We start from the raw sequence: 21,009 nt of genomic DNA, 5'->3' as shown, positions 1-21,009 counted from the left end.
TCACAATTGAGCCCAAAATTTATATTGCCAACGATACATTTCTTAAGTGAGTTTTGCCCCATTTAAGGACTTTTTTGCCATGTTTGTTAAGTGAATCACTGCAGTTATTAAGTTAGTAGCACGGTTGTTAAGTGAATCTGGTTTCCCCATTGACTGCTTGTCAGAAGGTCGCAAAAGGTGATCACGTGATTCCAGGACACTGCAACCATCATAAATATGAGTCAATTGCTAAGCATCTGAATTTGATCACATGACCTTGGGCATAATAGTCCTAAGTGTGAAAAATGATCATAAATCCTTTTTTTAAGTGCCATTGTAACTTTGAATGGTTAATAAATGAACTATTGTAAGTCAAGGATTACCTATATTCAGGAAGCTGAATCATAATGAACTTTCTGGGAGTTTTTTGTAAATTTTTATAATGTCATCGTTTTAGTAAATGTTTCAGAGCTGCTGCAACTTTGCAGAAACATATAGACAAATCCAATTTCATCATTTTAATGGCAGTGTTTAGTTGCTCCCAAGTAATATATTTCTGGATATATATTTTTTGCTATAGCCTTTAATATTTGTATAGATGCTGTATTGTGCCTAGTACTGCTTATTGCCTTCAAAAACATATCCTAAATTAAAATGCAGTTGCTTCAAACCAAAAATCACAAAGTTGAGTTATTGCCAAATAATATATTTATTGCAAAAAATATTCAAAACTACTAATAATGTCTCTTTTTTTAATTAAGAGCAGTATAATCACATTGCTCTGCAAATGAAAAATTGAAAATCATTAAGTTATGCTTGTTACATACATTAATAAGTAATCAAACAATATAATGTTGCACTTGTTTTAAAATGCATTAACTTTGACCGTTTTCTACTAGAACCTCTCAAATTTCAGATGTATCTTTCTTAAAGTGACTTCAATAATTATTTTAGAATATAACTGATTGTAGAGAGTAAGGAAGATGACTGCGACAGAAAGAGCTGTTGCCTAGAAAAAAGAGGCAGAAGCATTTAAGTCCAGAAGATTTAGATAACATTTGGAAGTGGCTCAGACAGACACTTCCCTAATTGACTCAATTAGGGGGAAGGAGTTACATCATAATTGGAAATTCTGCAAGAAATTCTACAAGAAGCCTAAAATTACTTTTATTGGCTATCATAGTAGTCTAGACCAGTGTTTTTCAACCAGTGTGCCATGGCACACTAGTGTGACGTGAGACATGGTCAGGTGTGCCGTGGGGAAATTAAACACAGGTCCCCAAACTAGGCCCGCATGCAGGATATGGCCCGCGGAGGCCATTTATCCAGCCCAACGCCAGCCGCCTCCATCCGAACATAAACATTCCCCTCACAATCCCGCCAGCTATCAGCGACAGGAAGAGTGGAGGCACAGGGAACTCTCACTGACCAATCACCTTCTAGGATTCATCCCGACCACTAGCGATGAACCAATAGCAGGCCGCCTCTCATCCACACCCAGGAAGGTCCCCGCTCGGGCTGCCATGCACTTGTCATGGTGTAGCTGCAGCGAGTAGTTGAAGCTGCTACTCCTCCCCATGGTCCCGATTTCTAATCCTGGTCAGGACTGGAGGTAAATGTTGCCACCACTAGATGAAGCCTCAGCTGGTTATGTCTATCCTGATGGTGTATATAGATATTTGACCCTTTTTTTTATAAGAGGCCCCGCAGAAGGTGATACACAATGCATCACAATGCATCACAATGCTATCTATGTTGTATATGGCCTCCTGAAGGGACATCTTCTTAAAGAGCTCAAGTGTCATTTTGTGTCATTTTGGTTGGTGGTGTGCCCCAGGATTTTGTAAATGTAAAAAATGTGCCGCGGCTCAAAAAAGGTTGAAAATCACTGGTCTAGACAATGGCTTCTGCATATTTCTGCCAAGGTTATCTCCCTTACTTTCTACAGCAGCGGTCCCCAATTTTTCAGGCACCAGGGATTGGTTCCATGGTTTTTCCACACAACGGAAAGGGCGTGTTTTGTGTGCTGCCTGCAAACCGTTGATGGTACTTTGCTTGTTTGCTCGGCCTGGTTGCTAGCATGCTGTGGACTGTTGCAGATCCATGCACTAGGGGTGGGGCGCCTTCTTCTAGAGCAATTGAAGTCTCTATAATGATAGTTTGCATGAGGGGTTTATCTAATTTTTACAAATTCCTAAAATTATAATTCCTGGTTACACCTTATATCAAAGTTCATTCTTCCCCTTAGGGAACACAGCAGTTCGAGAAGTTTTTGAAGAGACAGGTATAACATCTGAATTCAAGTCTATTCTAAGCATACGACAGCAGCATGGACAACCTGGAGCCTTTGGGAAATCAGATATGTACATAATCTGCCGTCTGGAGCCTTCTTCTTTCCACATTAATTTCTGCCAGCAGGAGTGCTTAAGATGTGAATGGATGGACCTAACAGAGCTTTCCAAGACAAAAGAAACTACTCCAATCACTAGCAATATAGCTAAATTACTTCTCTATGGATATCGGGAAGGGTTTGATCAAATTGATATATCTATGAGAGAATTGCCAGCTGTGTATACAGGATTTTTCTATAAGTTGTACCACAGAAAGCTGCCAGAAAACTATAGAAATGTGACAGATATGCAGTAAAATTAATATTCTTTTTAATTTAAGATTATTTGAAACCGAAATCTGTGTTTGTGTGTTTTGTTCCAGATTAGAACCAACATTTACGTTTATGTTTTTAAAAAAGATATTACCCTTAAATAATAAAGACTCTGTAGACTATTCATATTTTAAAACTTTTTTCTTCCCATTCAATAGCCTAAATCAGAATGTCTAAACCATAAGATTAAATGATTATAAAATCTAAATGGAAATAACTAACTGACATATTTAAGAGGAAATATGATTCCATGCCACACTCACATTAGTATGCATACACAAACACCCTTACATGAACGGAGAATGAAAATGGTTTTCAGTAATACAGTTTTACACAGTAACGATCTCAAATTAATCAGCAAACACAGTTGATTGGAAAATATCACATTAATTTGTCTCATGGAGAAGGGAACATCTACTGTTGCATAATATTTTTGGAACCGTGACACTGAAATCAACTTTTGGCAGACATTGGAAGGAAAAGAATAGATTTCTGTCCTCGTCCAGTTTTTGGTCCAGGTTTGTACTGACCAGTTCGTTTCAGTGCAATGTACCAATCACAATATTTACGAGACCGATATGTATTATAGTTATTAGATTCCAAGCGTTCAAAAAAGAAGCATTCATCTGTTACATATTTCTGTAAGAAAAAAAAAGAGGTAGGTATTCATAACCATTGTGACAAAAATAAAATGATTTATGAGATATGTTCTTCTGACTGATTTAACTAATTACCAAAATGATATAAATCACTTGATATAAAAGATATAATCTATTCTATGTTGAGCTCAGATCAAATAATAACATTTCAACTGTAGATTTTGTCATTTACCCACCTTTACACAGAAACATATCACTACTTAAGTCTAAAGTAACTGCTTTCTACAGATTAGTTCTTATTTTCATGTGAAAGATTAACATCCTTGTGCTTATGAAATTTTAGTAGGAGTATAGTAAAGAACTGAAAAATCTATAGCTGCGAATATTCCTTTTGGATTAATACTTTTCTAAATACCAGTGTACTGCATTGTGCTGTCAGTCACATTAAAATCCTGTTTTAACTTTTAGAACATAAATATCATTTAACCTGACCTAAAATTTAAGGACCATTGACATTTTATGAATTTAAACAAAATTATTCCAAATTTTTATCAATGGATTGTTAACCATTTCATTGATAATATAAAACAGTTACTACAGAACAAATGATAGTGAAGTAACTGAAGTGGAAGGAGCTCGCATGTGAAGGGTTTCACATATAGACAAAAGATTTATGGATCATTGTTGTGTATTTTTATAGCAAAAATGTTAGGAAACATCAGTAAATTGCTACTGAAAATTAGTATTATTTTGAGGGCAATGAGAACCACAAGAAGGACCTTCTGTTAACCTATTATTATATAATGTATAAATAAATCACATTGAATAGTTGAACTTGCAGCATTTCAGATCAAAATTAAAATGTTGCTTTGGAGTGGATGGAGGAATGTATGTAAACCTGCTCGCTGTGCCCTAAACCCTAAAGTCCTTTTCCCAGGTTTGCATGGCAGTTGCATGATCAGGAAAATATATTTTTGGTTTAAAGAGTTCCAATCCAAACAGGCACTACGTATGCCTTCAAATCTGAAGTGCTACAGAGTCCTACAGAATATCCATTAAAATTAAACCCAATTTCCTCATCAGATTTCTCAAAAAGCAGACAATCATGACTCCATTATAGTGAAAATTAAAATGTTGAAGACCAGAAGAAATGCTGTTGATAAGAACTTCGAAAATAGGTTATTTTAACCCACACGTCCTTCAAAAATTTAGCATTTTTAGAAAGCATTCTGCAATACCCTAGAAATTTATAGTTAAATTTAAATATTTAAATGCATATTAAATATATATTATATAAATAATAATATTTATATTAAAGCTGCTGTCCTAAAGTCTTAATTTTGAGAAGGGAAAAAATGGAAAGGAATTGAAATGCTTACCAGTGCTAATAATCGTCCATCTTCATTCATAGCAAGGAAACGGTTTGCACGTATACCTTTGATTGACACCACGCCTCTCTCTTCAGCTTGAAGTATTAACTTGACTGAACAGAAGGAAAAAGACAATTAGGATGTTTCAACAATATATCAGTCTACAAGCTATTCTTCTATCCAATCAACTTTTCTTTTGTAATTTCCTTTGATACCTTAACTATAAAAGAGAATATAAGATAGGTCTCAGGGTTCCCTTTCTGAATGAGATGAGTCCTTTTTATCAGAACATTCTGAATAAATCATAATAAAATGATATTCCTTTCTCAGCTGTTTCATTGGGAAAATATGCATACTGAGACACAAGCCTAGAACAAGAGTTCGCCTTTACTATTGCCATCACATTTATATTAGAAACATAGGAAAGTAATTGGGAGAAATCCAAATCCAAGACATTCAGGTACAAATAGTAAAGGAGGGGGAAAACCCCTCTGATCCTTCCATATAGGTAAAGGGAAGAGAATCAAATTCTGGGAAAACCAACCTCTACCATGCCTTATTAGATACAAATAGATGCTAGAACATTCTTCCCAACATTTGCAATCTAGCAGAAATATCTACCAAGTCCTAAGATTATTATAATATAGCTCTATGTACAGAACTATGGTAAATGTACTATAAATACATTTGCAACATTGTATAAGCATTGCTTGCATTTAATTGCATTATAATTTTGCTAATGAAAAAAAGGGATTTACTAAGGTATGTTCTCTGGACAGTCATATTGAAATACTAATGATAACCGGATACCTGTGCTTTGCTATGAAACCGAACTCCTTAGCATGGAGTAGAATGTCTAGGCCCCCAGCCCGCAGACCAGATGAGCCCACTGGCAGTTGGAACAGAGTTCTTTTCAGGTGAGGAGGGGGAGTAGAATATCTAATTCCTTAGAATCAGTGTGTATTAATAAACAATATTATAAGATATAACTAATGATCTGATGGTCATTTCAAAAATTCCTTTCTTACCGAGCACCTAGTAGCCATGACCAACATAAATGCCAAGTTTCAAGTTTGTAGGTTTTACGGTTCTGGAGATTTTGTGATGATGCATGGGTGATATTTGGCTTATATACTGGTAGATAGATTGTATTGGAATCCTTCAGTCTCAAAAGACCATGGTATCATGCTCTGAATATAGATAGATATATAGATATGTAATACAATGATCCCTCGCCACTTCATGGTTCACCTTACATGGTTTCAGTGCATCGCGGGTTGCTGAAGGAACCGGAAGTGAGCGTGGGTGGCAACTGCTGCTGCCACCGCTGCTGCTACAGTCGTCCTATAATGCTGAGATGAGGAAGGGGCAGCGAGCCAATAGGGAAATCTTCCTCCCCCGCCAGCCTCCAGGCTTTTCCCCTGAGTGCCCATGGCTGTCACCTCCTGCACCCAGAATTCCTGCAGCAGCTCTCCTCCACACCTGTCAGCCCCATCAAGGTCAGTGTCAAGTCCGAGCCTCCTTTTGCTTGCCTAGCTGGGCTTTTTTTTTTTGCCTCTCGGCCACGTGCACTTCCAACTCCTTGCCTGGCTGCTTCCCCAGGCTGCGGCGCTTCCGGAGCCCTATCTGGCTCTCCTTCCTCCCCCCCACTTAGTTCAGGGATCTCTGCTCCCTGCTGCCTTCTATCCAAACTGATTTGGCTGGCCGGCTTGTTGATGGCAGGTACCGAGAGGAGGGGAGGAAAGAAAGACACAGCAGAATTAAACTGCAGTGCAAAGTTCAAAGTTGGAGAAGAAGGCACCAAAAAGCTTGATGCATCTTTCTTTCATTCCCTGTCCCCCCATCTCTGCCATCAATAAGCCGGTCAGCCAAATAAGTTTGGATTGAAGGCAGTAGGGAGCAGGATTCCCGAATTAAGGGGGGGAGGAACGAGAGCCAGATGGAGCTCCGGAAGTGTCGTGGCCCGGGGAAGCAGCTGGGCAAGGAGTTGGAAGCGTGGACAGCTGAGAGGCAAAAAAAAAGCCCCAGCTAGGCAGGCAAAAGGAGACTCTGACTTAGCACTGACCTCGATGGGGCTGACAGGCATGGAGGAGAGTGCCGCAGGTATTCCGGGTGCAGGAGGTAACCAGTGTGGGAAGTGAGGGACAATGTGTGGGGGATTAAAAGTGGAAATCCTACTTCGCGGATTTTCATTTTTCACAAGTGGTCTTGGAACACATCCCCCCCCCCCCGAAAAACGAAGGATCACTATATAGCTAACCAAACCTTACATTTTTTAAACCCTAAAACTGAATATAAAATTTGTGACTACCTCTTTCAAGTAAATGCCTTTGTTAGTATTAGAAATAATATAAAGAACCAAACAATCGTTGGCTTATGCAAACTGTAAGATTATCATTTGCATAAAATGCATTGGACAATGTGAAAGATAATAACTGTATTTATTTATTTAGTTAATGGTCATTGCTTTGACATTAATGGTTTATTTAGTTAATGGTCATTGCTTTGACGTCCATGCAGTTTTTCTTGATTTTTGAAAGTCATTTGCCATTGCCTTCTTCCTAGAATTGGGGGAAATTGAGTCATCCAGTTGATTTTGTGCCTTAGTCAGGACTAGAATTCACGGTTTCCCAGGATCTATCCTGGTGTCTTTCACCACTATTCCAAACTGGGTGTCAACTATGTATCACCAAAAGCATAAATAATATTTTGTGACCCCCAATTTTCCCCACAAAGAACCATTCAAAAAGTGACCAACAAAAGGATACATTGAACTGTAGGCTATTTAAATAGTAGATGCAATAAAGTAATACTCTTAATTTCTACCTTTGCTAAGAATTAAAAATGATGTACTATAGTCTACAAACAATATTCTACAGAAACTAGAGATGACCAATGTTTTTCCAAAGAGTCAAGTATTAATATTTTTATACTTAACAGGGGAAAATATTGTATTTGGCTCCAATCCTTCTTCCTTTCTGCTTTTCCTACTGTTCACCAGTACTCGTGGCAGGAATCCCTTCAGCTAATCTGACTACGGTAATTTACTACCTGCATATCAAGTGCATCGAGCTTATGTTTCAGACTGTATTGCAAATATATTATCAGATTTTTAAAAAACTAATAGCAACAATTTCAAAAATAAACATGAGGTTGATGGGGCTAAAATCAGTAAAATTTATTTCAATGTAAACACATAGCATTGTATTTTAATTTTATGAAAGTCATAAGTGCATGTGATTTGGTTCCTGGTTTATTGGTAATAGTTAAGGGGGTGACTAAGCTAAGAATCCAAAAGGTCAATGATGGTTATAGGAAGTGGTAATGATTTGTTAGTTTTACAGAGTTTTATACAGTAAATATTTTTCAACTTATTTTCTCCTTTGGTAACAAATCCATATGGAAAAATTGCGGACCTTTCCTACCAATGTATATACATATTATGTCACAACTATGTATTAGTTGTGGATTTATCATCTCTGTTAACAATCCAAACAGAATTTTAAGGCCTATGCACTATATGTGCTCATTCATCTCACAGACAATTAAATATTTCTGTGTGAGTAGCTAAAAAAGAAAAGATGGTTTTAAGGCAAGTTAGAGTGCTGTACTGCAGGCCACTGAAGCTGACTGTAGATCTGTAGGTCAGCGGTTCAAATCTTATCACTGGCTTAAGGTTGACTCAGCCTTCCATCCTTCCGAGGTGGGTAAAATGAGGACCCGGATTATGGGGGCAATATGCTGGCTCTGTTAAAAAGTGCTATTGCTAACATGTTGTAAGCCGCCCTGAGTCTAAGGAGAAGGGCGGCATAAAAATCGAATAAAAATAAATAAATAAATAAATAAATAAATAAATAAATAAATAAATAAATATAAATGCATGAACTAATGGGTTCTTTTACTCAGCTTACTACATTTGTAATATTTTTACCTTTGTCTTTTTTTTCTTTACAATGCTCCCTAATAATCTTAAATCCCCAATATTTTAAACAAATAAATGAAATAAACATATTTAATTTTGCTTAGAACACTGTATAAGCCAAATAAAGTAAACAAACAAACTTACAAAGAGAAATAGACGGAGGAAATCATACACAACTTCGGGAGTTTTGTTGTCTCAAGTACATTTAATTTACTTCAACTGGCAAAATTATCAGAACACTTCTCATTTTCAGTGTACAAGAAGGGAGCTTGTGTACTCACTGAAAAAACCTCAGGCTGCACGTCTCTAGATCAATGAGCAGCATTACTACCGTCTCTGCTACGGAAAAGCCAGTTCCGAGCCAAGAGTTCAAGGCTCATCTCCAACATTTTTGCAGAGGCCCTCTGAGGAAAATTCTTTCATGAGGCCCTGCATGACATACTCTGTGGCGAAGTTACAGCGCCAAATCCATCTAAATTAAATGTTATTACTGCACATTCAAGGACTGCAGGGCAACTCACGGGAACAATTAATCTTTAGCTAATTATTAGCTAAGTATGAGAAAACAGTTACGGTAAATTAATTTAAAAGAAGTTTCTGATTTCCCATTCAGTTGCAGGTAAAACAATGCCAGTAACATCACTGCTTATATTTCACATCCCTTTCGTAAGCTACAGTTCACGTCATCAAATGCATGGAGTAATTAAACCAATACAGGATTCAAATTGGGATAAAAGAGAAGGAAAGCAAGGTGATTTTACAGATGCAGGTCATGTGAAAAAAACCCGATAAGTACTGTATTACTTTATCAATTAGCAATTATAGGTGGCTTTTCTTTTCCCTAATAATTCTCTCCCCCACCACCATCATTGTATAGTACAGTGATGGCAAACCTTTTTTGGCTAGGGTGCCAAAAGAGTGTACGTGTGTGCGATAGTGTTTGTGTGCACGCCCATACCCATAATGCAATGTCCTCCCCACTATACACACAACCCCTGCACTTCCCCTTGCATTCACACAACCTTCTACATGCTGTTCTGCTGGGCTCTCTGATAGGAGCCTCCCGAAAATTCAAGGGTACAAATTGCAGACACACACACAGGTTTGAAAATTCAAAACAATGTTCTTTATCACAAAATTCAAAATAAACTAAGCACTCTTTTTGTATTGCAAAGAGCACTCGTCCAAAAACAAAGGGGTAATCTGTACAATTTCCCTTAAACAGTCATTAAGTACTTAGCTAGCAGCTGTGAAGAATCTTCACACCCCTTCTTCTTCCAAGGAAGTGAGACACACACACACACACACACACACACACACACATGTTGCTATTTATAGTAGCAGCCCTAATTACTGGAGCCCCACCCAACCACAGGTGGCCTCATTTTCTCTTGTAATAATCCTTCAGTTGTTGTCTCCTATGCATCACTCTACGCATGCGTGGATGTGTCATTAATTCTTGTTCAGAATCCAAGGATGATACAGATGATTGATCTCCTCCTGGGCTGTCTGCCAAACTCCCCTCTTCCCTGTCACTCATGCTGCCTTGGTCAGAGGAGGCTTCATCAGCAGATTCCATCGGGAGCAAAACAGGCCTGCGACATGTGGATGTCTCCCCCACATCCACCTCCATATTCCTTGGAGCAGGAGCTGGGCCAGAGCTAACCACAACACATGCCCCCCCCCCCCACGCAAGCACACAGGCCTCACTGAAACATCTGGACTTCTGGTAGGCCTGTTGGGCCATTTTTCACTGTCCCCAAGATTCAGGAGGCATTCCTGAAGCCTGGAGACAGCGTAAATGGCTGAAAAGGCGGGTGAAAATCAGCTGACTAATGCACACATGCACACTGGAGCTGACATAGGGCAACACCTAATGTGCCCTCACATATGGCTCTGCGTGCCACCTAAGGCACCCATGCCATAGGTTTGCCATCACTGGTATAGTATATAAAAAGTTTTAAATACTGTAACATTTATTTAATTTAAACATTTAATAAATGTTACACCACATTGCTTCCACATTGCTTCTTTATAGTCACCAATGATGCAGCTTTAATTCATAGATTGATTTATTTATTATTATCTATTTATTGGATTTGTATGCCGCCCCTCTCTGAGGACTTGGGGCGGCTCACAACATATCAAAAGAAGATAGTAATACATCTAATTTAATGAATAATTACAACAAATCCTCTGTTATAAAAAAGTGGAAGGAAAATTAACAAAACACTTTGCTGATTGAACCACTGTTTGATGATGCAGATTGATACAGGATTCAGTAGAAGTTATTCTTGGGGAAAACTGAATAGAATTATATCATATATAGTTCACAGAGAAAAAGAATAATATTTAAAACGAATTTTATCAAGACACTGACTCTAATATAAGTGAGCTGAATAATTTAAAAGATCTAGATATAATGAAGAACCTTGTGTAAACTGTAGAGAATAAGGGATTGTGAACATCACCTAAAGTTTTTTCTTTAGCAAATAATGATGGATGTAAATCATGAAATGAAAATCTAAGGTTGAGTAAGTAATTTAAAGCCAACATAAAGTGACATCAATACTAGATCAATAAAAATCTGGTATATATAAAGATAGTTTTCTTAAAGCAGAGGTCTCTAGGTGTTCAGCAGAGCAAATGAACAGTAGGAACCAGTCAAGAATATAGAAAAGTCTAGAATAGACTGCAAGTTTTTGCATTTTATATTTTTAAAAAGTTCAAATTGTGTTCACTACCTTAATGCTAACAACATTAAAGGGTCTAGAAAACAGAAGAAGTTGTGACACGTTAACAAAAACACTGAACTATGAATTATTTTTTTTAAATAATAATGTTATTAAAAATTACAATTGCAACCATGAAAACCTAATACAAAATTTTAAAAAAATAAAAGATACAAAACAAAAAGAACAAAAAATAGAAAAGAAAAATAAACCTGTAGCTCAGAAAAAGAAAAATGACTTTCTTCCATCACAATAAGCATAGCATAGATACTTGTAGTAACTTATCACCTTCTTTTGAAATACAGCAAACAATCTCTTCTTCCCATATCCCATCTCTTTATCTATAAATCTATAAATCCTTAAAGCCTTATCAGTTCAGTAATAATGTCAGCAAAAATCCGTTAATTATTTTTAGAGATAATAGCATATATATTTTAATTATACTAATTCTATATTATACATTACAGTATTCATTCGGAAATAATTTCCTAAGCATGTGATCAGCACTGCCAAAACGGACAGCACCAACTATTTGTTCAGCATTGTGAACATATAACCTCTCTATATAGCACCTGAGTTAAGGTATTTAGTCACACAGAATTTTGTTGTACGTACATCAATCTACAACAAAATTATGTATATGTTATATTTAGAAGGACATGACTTACAATTAGTATGGTGTGCCTTCCTGTGGTATGAGAAAAATAAAATCCATAGATACTTTCAAAATCACTATACTGTATAGAAAATTCATTAATATCTGTATGGGGCATAACAAAACCTAAAATATACCTGAAAATGCCAGAATGGCTCTCAACAATGGAAGCCTTCACATCCCCAAAGTTTGAAAAACTTGTGAGATATAAAGACACTGAAGGGAAATTAACACTGAAGCAAGAGCTTGAAGACCAGGGTATTATACTATCATGATGGCCTCAATTTCAAATGCAATAAAGATATGGAAAAGTATTGTTTTTATAATGGGCAAAGATCTTTTGATAAGACACTGTTGAACTCTGATGAAAAACTAATTAAGAAGATATATAGCTTCTTACTAAATTTAAAAATGGATGATGAACAGATAATAGATATAATGATACAATAAAAAAAAATTGGTTGTAACATAGAACAAAAGAAATGGCAAAAATTTAAGAGAAAGAAACTATAGATTAACAATGGCAACTTCTTATAAATAAAATTTATATAAAATGTTTTACAGATGGCATTTACCACCTGCTAGGTTAGCTAAAATGTTTTAAAATATCTCAAGAAAACGTTGAAAATGTAACAAAAACAAAAAAATTTATCATATGGTGCACTTGTGTTAAAGCAAAAAAATGTTGACAAAAATAACACAAATGGATAAAAAAGATAATAGAGATAACGTGTAATATTTCAAACCTGAACTGTTTTTATTGGGGATGATATCAGAAAAATTTGATAAGAAAAGTATGTATTTAATAATGCATGTCTTAACAGCAGCGAGGATTATCTTCACACACTAGTGGAAAAATGAACAAACATCACAAGACAAAGAGATAATTAAGAAGATATTGAATAGTCTTACACTGAAAATCAAACAAAAGAAGACACAGGATACTGTCAAACATGGAACTTATTTTATCAATGGTTGGGGAAAACGGGTGGAGCATTGTGGTCTCATATGACTTCAGGTACCAATTCTCTGCAAAAGCGAATGGGTTCCTGAAGTCAGGTGAAACATAGCCCCCAGAACCTTTCACTCTTGGTGCAAAAAGTATTTGCAAGTCAACCAATAGGCTGGAAGCAACACAATTTCTTCTAGTGGCTCATGGCTTGCAAATACTTTTTTTGTGCTGAGAGTGAAATGTTATGTGGGCTGTGAACCTGCATGATTTCAGGCATCCATTCGCTTCTTTGAGATCACGGCCACCAGAAGATTTCATTCTTGGTGTGAAAAGCATTTGCCAGCCGAGTGGGTGCTGGAAGCAAAATTTTCCTGCTCTCCTCTTCCTCAAAGGCAAAGAAACCATGGCAGAGAAGAGACAGATCTTTCCAAGGTTAATGAATCTGGCACAGCAGGTTGGGAGGGAGGTAGCATGAGGTAGCTCAGTGGGTTGAGGAGTAGTGTTGGGCGAACCCAATGAAGTTCGGGTTCGGATTCGGCACCCAAATTTTTTAAAAAGTTTGGGTTCGGCACCTGAACCTGAACTTTTGCCGAACTTTCGAGTTTGGCGCTTGGGAAAGTGCCAGGAAGCGCCACCATCCAGCTGTCACCTTCCAGAACAGTCATGGCGTTTCCTGGCGCTCTCCCGAACCCAAACTTTTGCCGAACCTCCAGGTTCAGCGTTTGGGAGACCACCGAGAAGCCCCCTGGCTGTTTCTGAAGGTGACAGCTGGGCGGTGGCGCTTCCCAGAACAGTCGGGGAGCTGTCGGCCGGTCGGGAGGCGCAAAAGGAGGTGGGGAATCCCACGAGGGGATTCCAGGGGCAGAGCTTTGACGTCACTGAGACGTCCTTCCTGGAGTCCCCATTTCAGCCAGCCAGGAAGGACGTCTCAGTGGCATCAATGCTCCGCCCCTGGAATCTCCTTGTGGGATTCCCCACCTCCTTTTTCGCCTCCCGACTGGCCGACAGCTCCCTGGCTGTTTCAGAAGGTGACAGCTGGGTGGCGGCGCTTCCTGGCACTCTCCCGAACCCGAACTTTTGCTGAACTTTTGCAAAAATTCGGGTTCGGGTTCGGCATATCGAACCGCACAAAGTTCGGTACGAACCCGAACTTTGCAGGTTCGGTTCGCCCAACACTATTGAAGAGGCCTTGGGAAGCTGTTCCATCACTAGACCCCCATGGTCTTCCCCACCTCGAGATACCTCATGTACTTAATGGCCCATGCATTTCTTTTCTTAGTGTGAGAAGTGTTTGCAAGCCAACTTTGGTTCAGGCCAAGAAACCATGGCAGAGACAGATCTTTGCAAGGTAAGTATGTCTGGTGTGATAGGATGGGAGGAGAAAACAGTTATGGAGAGCAGGGTATGCACGTGTGGAATAGGGTGAATATTGCAGTGTCTCTGTGGTTATTTGTAAGGGTAAACAACTTACCATGGTGCTGCAACATTTGTAATTTTGGGACTTTGCCATGGGGACAGCTTATTGTGTAACTTCAAGCAGTCACTAAGTGAACTGTCGTACCTCAAGGATTACATGTACTGAATCTTTGGTTCTTATAAGTGAACCTCCGTGTTGTGGCCCACCAGCATCCAGCAGCATATTCAGACAGTGAGAAGATTGGGGAGGAACATGGCCCAGTCCTGGAGTTGGGGAAGGCTCTGACAAAATGCTCTGCATCGGAGGCAGAGATGGGGCCAGGGCAGTCTGACCATTATCAGTTGCTTTTGGAGTCAGTGAGGCAGACGAACAGCTGCAGCTTATTCTCAGTGTGTACATGTGCAGAGTGGCCAGATGAATGGAACAGCTGAGGAACAAGAGTCGACTTGGGAGTCAGGCCACAGGTGGACGATGAATGGTCCCTCCCATAGGGAATAAAAGAAGAGGGAAAGGGGAGGGAAATTTGCAGGGGATAGTTAGTTTGCTTAATTGGTTTGTGACTCTTAGAAACTCTTGCCAAGTTTTGAAGATATCAGCCTGGCAGCTCTCCAAGCCAGATAAGCTCTGCGACTGTAAATGCTCTCTTGAAAGACATTGTTGGATGTGAATGAGAGAAATTCACAGTAACTTAATAAAAAGGGTTTTTTGTCGGCACAAGGAGTCTGCTTCGTGGTTTGGGAACGCCTAGGTCAGAACACTCTGACAAGTTAAATATCATCCCTAAATCAACCACTAGCTTGTCCATGTGTCTGAATTGGTATGTACACTGTTGAATTGTCCTTAGTTTTAATTAGGATTTTAGATATTAGTTCCTTTCTCTTGACTTCTTTTTATTGTTTGCTGTTATTGTAATTTTATAGTGTTGTAAACCGCCCCGAGTCCTTCGGGATTGGGTGGCATAGAAGTCAAAATGAATGAATGAATGAATGAATGAATGAATGAATCCTGAAAAAAATGGGGTCTAAGGAGATATATGTAGCAATATAAAAAAATGATTCAAGCAACAATGTTTTTTAATATTAGATTTGTTCTTCTACTATATTGTTTTTATTACTGTTGTGAGCCGCCCCGAGTCTTCGGAGAAGGGCAGCATACAAATCTAATAAATAAAATAAAATAAACAAGGATGAGAACTGGATAATGTGGTTGGCTGAATGACGTTAAGCAATATGCGGAAGTACATTTGGTGTCTACAAATATAGGGAATGTGATATCAGAGTCAGGATTTAGTAATAATAAGGAAATGGTATCCATTGTAGAGGTAGAATATACAGCAAACATGGTTCTGGTATTTTAGCCCACTCATCATCTTAGAATAGCAGCAGCGTTAAATAGTGTAGGTGTGGAATGCATACCATGACACAGAATTTCTAGTGCTACCAGTATTAAGGGGAGAAGGAGTTGAAAAATACAGATAACAAAAGGAAAACAGTGTGTAGATGTCTTCAGTGACAATCACAATGTCTTCAGTCACAATGATGTGAATTAGGCTTAACAGGTAAACAATCTATACCTCGTATTCCAGAGACCTAGGCACACTTATCAAGTCTTACATCCCAATGGTCTTAACAGTAAAAAAAAAACCAGTTATTTCAGAGTAAATGTGAGTAAATATAATGGAGATGTCCTTTTGACCACATGTTTCCCATCTGGCAGGTATAAACTTAAAATAAAATATTGTCTAGCTTTATGAATAACTTGGGGGTTTAGAATTATTTTTGCAATAGTCATTCAAACTTTCATGTACTGTAAACTGCCTGCTTCTCTCTTTCCTTCATGTGTCAACGGGTCCACTAGCCTAGATATGACATTTATTTCCAGAAATCAGCACCATCCCCTTCAAATCTATGATCACTGTAGAATGTAGATCACATGACTCATCATACATTTCTATGGTGAAATTTGAAAAATGAGTCATCAGCAATTATATTATCTCTAGCATATGCTCTTGAAAATAAAAATGTGATGGATAAATACTGTGATGGATAAAACAGTCTTACCGATGTTGGGAAAAGTAATTTCATAAATACTTATGAATTCATTGTTGCAGGGGGGGAGTTTTGGTTATACTTGTTGTCAGACAAGACCAGAAAATTAAACACAGTAGCCTTCTTTTCTCATTTGTTCTCCTTGCAATTGTCCATTGCAATTGTCTTTGTTTGTTCATATATCTAGTAGGGCACTAAACCCAAACTGAACTTTAATTATTGTTTAGAGCACAATGTCAAACTCAACCATTGGGCGCAGGTAGAAATGTGAGGAAGATGCTATGGTAGCAGGCATTGGGGACCACTGCATTCTGTTTGGACTAAGTGGCATACTTTGTGAATGGCACAAGCGGCATTTCTTTATGAATTTACACAATCTGTATACAGTACTACATACATGTTTATTATTTATAAAATAAATGGTAAAGCCACACACAGAACTAGCAACAGCTAAATTTCCCACAGGCAGTTCGCCCTGGATAAAAGAAATGATCAAACCTACAAAGGATAGACCCTGGGTAGACCTACAAAGGGTGGTGCTGCAGATAGGAGCAAATTGAAAAGGCCTTACCTTCTGTGCCCAAATATACTAAATACATATTAAATAAATATTAAATACATATTTGCAATGCCTTATTTTTAATCAAGGAGGCATAGATTGCCATGAAAGGAGTTGATTTTGGATCAGCTGTTAAGGCTTCGGTGAGTATTGGGACAGGATGAAAATAATAAATAATTATACGTAATTATATAATTATTACAATATAATATAATATATTATTATGTTATAATATATTATATTATAATTATTATATTATTATTACATTATTATTTATTATTTTCATTATTTCCATTATTTTCATTCAATATTATAATATAATAACTATAATAATATAATAATATAATTATAAATAAAATAATAATAATAAATAAATAATTGAAAATATTACCAGCAGACACCCAAGTATCTGTGGAGATTCTTGGCCATCCATTTCATAGTCGTCTCAACAGTCTTTTTCAAAAAGTGATTGTTTTTCTTCCCTTGAGGAAGAAGGACCGTTCGTTTCTTATCCAAGAAACTTGATTAGTTTTGGAGATGGAAGGATATTTATTGACATTTGTGACTGGACGGATGGTCCCAGAGAGTGCTAAAGGAACAGAGGACTAAAAAGAAATAAAAATCCCACCTCACTACCACCATGGAGGTCAGAACCTATTCTTCCACCACCACCATCCTCCATCACAACTGACGAAGTTTCTTGGGTGAGAAACGAAATGTCTGGTTCTTCTCCCTCAAGAAAAAAACGGTCCAGTTGCCTTTTGGGAAAGCACTTTGAAGCCAGCAGGCAGCTAGTCCGAAGCTCGAGACGAAAGGCAGCTAGCCTGAAGCTCGAGTAGAGGTACGCTTGATGAACACTCGCTGAGTGAGTGAGTGAGAGAGAGAAGGAGGAGGGGTCCGCGCGACCCCCCTCCGAGGAGTATGGCAAGGCGGTGGGAGGCGAAGCCTGAGGACGGTTACTCACTGTGCGGGTCGCTTTTCTCCCGGACTCCGTCCACTCGGCCATCCGGGTGAATCCTCAGGAAGAAGCCTCCGTTTTTGCAGTACAGCCGTTTGGGATCCTTAAAGTGTCCAGGCGGGAAGGGGCCACTGCTGCCGCCACCGCCGCCGTCGTCGGGAAAGGTGGTGATGCTCCCCACAGCCGCCATCCCCACCGCCGGTCCCGGCACCACAGCTGAGGGCTCCCCTCTGGGCGCCCTCCCGCCACTTCTCCCCGCGCCTTGACGGCTCCCTCTGCCGCGGCCCCCCAGTCTCGCCTCTCGACGGCTGCCCCGCTGAGCGCCTGCCTGAAAGCCCCTTCAGGGAAGGCTGGGAGTTGCGTTGGGGTGGGAGGGGAGAGGACGGGGCGTCCGCTTCACCCTGAGCCGAGGCCCCAAAGCTTCTCCTCAACGTCGCTCCTCAGCTCCCGAGCTGGACGTTCAGTCAGTTCTTTTTAGCCAGGCGGAGGCCGGCCGGCTGAAAGCTTCGCGCCTGCTTGTCGCCCAATGTTAGAAGAGCCAAGGAGGGAGTCGGTACAGCCCTCGGGAGGCCCGCTCAGTTATTTACTTGTTTGTTGCCCCCCGGGCGCACCTCCTTCCTGCTCTCCTCCCTCCGGCCGCCCCCCTCCATACACCTTCCCCTCAGTGCCTTCCCTGCACTGGCTCGCTGCCTGCCCCCGATAGGAGAGCAAGCGCTCGCCCTGGCTCCGCTGCTGGAAATTTGGCAAGGATGGAGAAGCAGAGAGGCTCGTTCCTTCCCGTCCCCTTCGCATCCCTTGGCGTAACCCTTGCCCAGCGCTCGCTCCGCTCCGGGATCCCCCACTTTTTGGGGGGAGGGGGAAACGCCTGTGCAAATCCAGAGTTTGGCAGTTTGCTCCTGCGCGATGGGACCGGTGGGAACGTTTCCAGGTGGTTTCCTCCGTCTGCCTCATGATTCCAAAACCAAAAGTCTTTGGAAAGATCGAGGTGCTTGTGTAGCTCTTAAGGCAGGGATGGCAAACTTGGCAACTTTAAGACTTGTGGACTTCAATTCCCAGAATTCTCCAGCCAGTATCTTCTAACATTGGGCGACAATTGGTATAGGACTCTTAAAGTTTTTTATTTACTTACTTACCTACCTACCCACTGTGCATACCCACTTATTTGTCAAATCTATATAGGATAGTAGTAGTTTGTATAAACATATCATAAGTTTAAAAAGTAACGATAAAAGAGGACAGTGGGACAGGGCCGGTAGGCACAGGGGTGCCTTTATGCACGGCCCTTACAGACCTCTTAGAAACAGGGAAAGGTCGACAATCTAAGATTAAAAAATTGGGGATTGGGGAAGAAACCGGTCAGGTAGGGCATTACAGGCCTTGATCTATTGCTGAAGTATTTTCTGCCCTCGAATATGGAGCAGTTTACATTTAGTTTAAATCTATTACGTGCTTGTGTATTGCTGTGGTTGAAGGTGAACCTTCATTAACAGGAAGGACATTTGGGTATATGATTTTATGAATTACAGATCAGCGGCAACGTAGTTGTAAATGATCTAATCCCTCTATTTCAAGTCTGGTGGAATAAGGTACTGTATTTTGTTGTGAGCAGAGGACTCTTTTTGTGAAATATTTCTGGACTCTCGGTTGTATTAATGTCTGATATGCAATGTGGGTTCCAGACAGGTGAGCTGTATTCCAGAATTGGTCTAATAAATGTTTTGTAAACTCTGGTTAGCAGTGAAATATTGCCAGAGAGGAAGTTGCCAAGTTTGAAGACCTCTAAGGGATCAGAGGTGCCCATTTCCCTAAGAGAGGTTTCAAGTTTTATTTATTTATTTACCTTAATTCATTTATTTAATTTTATGGGGAGGCAGTGGTGGCAGCTGTTCTGATCCCATACATGGAGAAGTGTTTATACCACATGGTACAGTACTTGTAATCAAAATTACAATTAGTTGGATCAATACTTTCTATTCAAGAGAATAAAACTTATAGCCCCAAGTGTTGATTGCTGCTTAAAAGACAGCAAAACCTTTCTAATTTTCAACATGTCTGCATAAATTTTATATTTGATAATAGAAAATAATATTAAATAATATTTTCTATTATGCTCTGTGACTCTCTAGAGATTTCATACTCACGAGACCATCTGCTAAGAATTAAGGAATGTTTCTTTCTGCGCCAACTCAGGAAGCTCAAACTGCCCAAGGAGCTGCTGATACAGTTCTACAGAGGAAATATTGAGTCTGTCATCTGCACCTCTATCACTGCCTGGTTCAGTTCTGCAACCCAACAAGACAGACACCGACTTGGATAATTAGAGGATAATTAGAACTGCAGAAAAAACAGTTACTGCCAACTTGCCTTCCACTGAGGATCTGTATATTGCACAACTCAAACAGAGGGCTGTGAAAATATTTACTGACCCCTCGCATCCTGGACATAAATTGTCTCATCTCCTACCCTCAAAACAACACTATAGAGCACTGCATACCAAGACAACTAGATACAAGAACAGTTTTTTCCCAATTGCCATCATTTTGCTAAACAAATAATTCCCTCACCACTGTCAAACTATTCACTAAGATTGCATTACTATTACTATTAGTCCTCTCTTCGTTCCTATCACCTATCTCCTCCCACTTATGGCTTATGACTGTAAATTGTTGCTTGTATCCTTATGATTTATATTAATATTGATTGTTCCGATTTTTTATTTGTACCCTATCACAATCATTAATTGTGTACCTCATGATTCTTGACAAATGTGGCTTTTCTTTTGTGTACACTGAGAGCATATGCACCAATGACAAATTCCGTGTGTGTCTAATCACACTTGGCCAATAAAGAATTCTATTCTATCCTGTTCTATCCTATTCTATAAATGTGACTAAAACTTTATCTCCAATTCCTAAAACTAGGCAAAGAAACCCCAATTAAACAAATAAGTCAAAACAATTGTTGACGAAAATGATCCAAAACAATATTTTCTGTGGCAAAAGTATGTGAACTTTTAGGATTATCAGTTCATTTGAAGGTGAAATTTGAATCGGTTATTTCAGTCCATGAGAGAATAATCAGATGAGAGAGAGCCTATTTAAAGAACAAAATGCAAGCTTTCACTATCAATATCTTATCTTCACAACACAGGTATCT

General features: G+C 39.1%; 2 protein-coding genes across 2 annotated transcripts in view; one reads left to right on the top strand and one right to left on the bottom strand.

The window, feature by feature from the left end:
* The window catches only part of NUDT6 (nudix hydrolase 6), a 32,234-nt gene extending 29,471 nt beyond the window's left edge, over positions 1-2,763 (top strand). Inside the window, exon 5 of the mRNA XM_070757666.1 lies at positions 2,228-2,763. Within this exon, the coding sequence (XP_070613767.1) occupies positions 2,228-2,625 (398 nt within the window). The 3' untranslated portion in view covers positions 2,626-2,763. The remainder of the gene's footprint in view (positions 1-2,227) is intronic.
* FGF2 (fibroblast growth factor 2) lies at positions 670-18,482 on the bottom strand. Its single transcript, XM_070757665.1, has 3 exons — positions 17,860-18,482; positions 4,620-4,723; positions 670-3,280 (listed from the first exon to the last, which is right to left on the bottom strand). Exons 1-3 carry the CDS (start codon positions 18,041-18,043, stop codon positions 3,095-3,097), a joined length of 474 nt encoding a protein of 157 aa, XP_070613766.1. The 5' UTR covers positions 18,044-18,482; the 3' UTR covers positions 670-3,094.
* Positions 18,483-21,009: the final 2,527 nt, after the last annotated feature.

This window comes from Erythrolamprus reginae, chromosome 7, assembly GCF_031021105.1.
Source record: "Erythrolamprus reginae isolate rEryReg1 chromosome 7, rEryReg1.hap1, whole genome shotgun sequence".
In the NCBI taxonomy this organism is placed as follows: Eukaryota; Metazoa; Chordata; class Lepidosauria; order Squamata; family Dipsadidae; genus Erythrolamprus; species Erythrolamprus reginae.
This window is presented reverse-complemented; position numbering and strand designations above follow the sequence as displayed.

What these genes read in the sequence shown, in the direction of transcription:
- FGF2 (XM_070757665.1), bottom strand. Translation starts at nt 18,043, where the DNA reads ATGGCGGCTGTGGGGAGCATCACCACCTTTCCCGACGACGGCGGCGGT. An exon ending in GGAGAAAAGCGACCCGCACA is followed by an intron (nt 4,724 to 17,859) that starts GTGAGTAACCGT and finishes CCTTCTGTTCAG; the next exon opens with TCAAGTTAATACTTCAAGCT. An exon ending in ATGGACGATTATTAGCACTG is followed by an intron (nt 3,281 to 4,619) that starts GTAAGCATTTCA and finishes TTTTTCTTACAG; the next exon opens with AAATATGTAACAGATGAATG.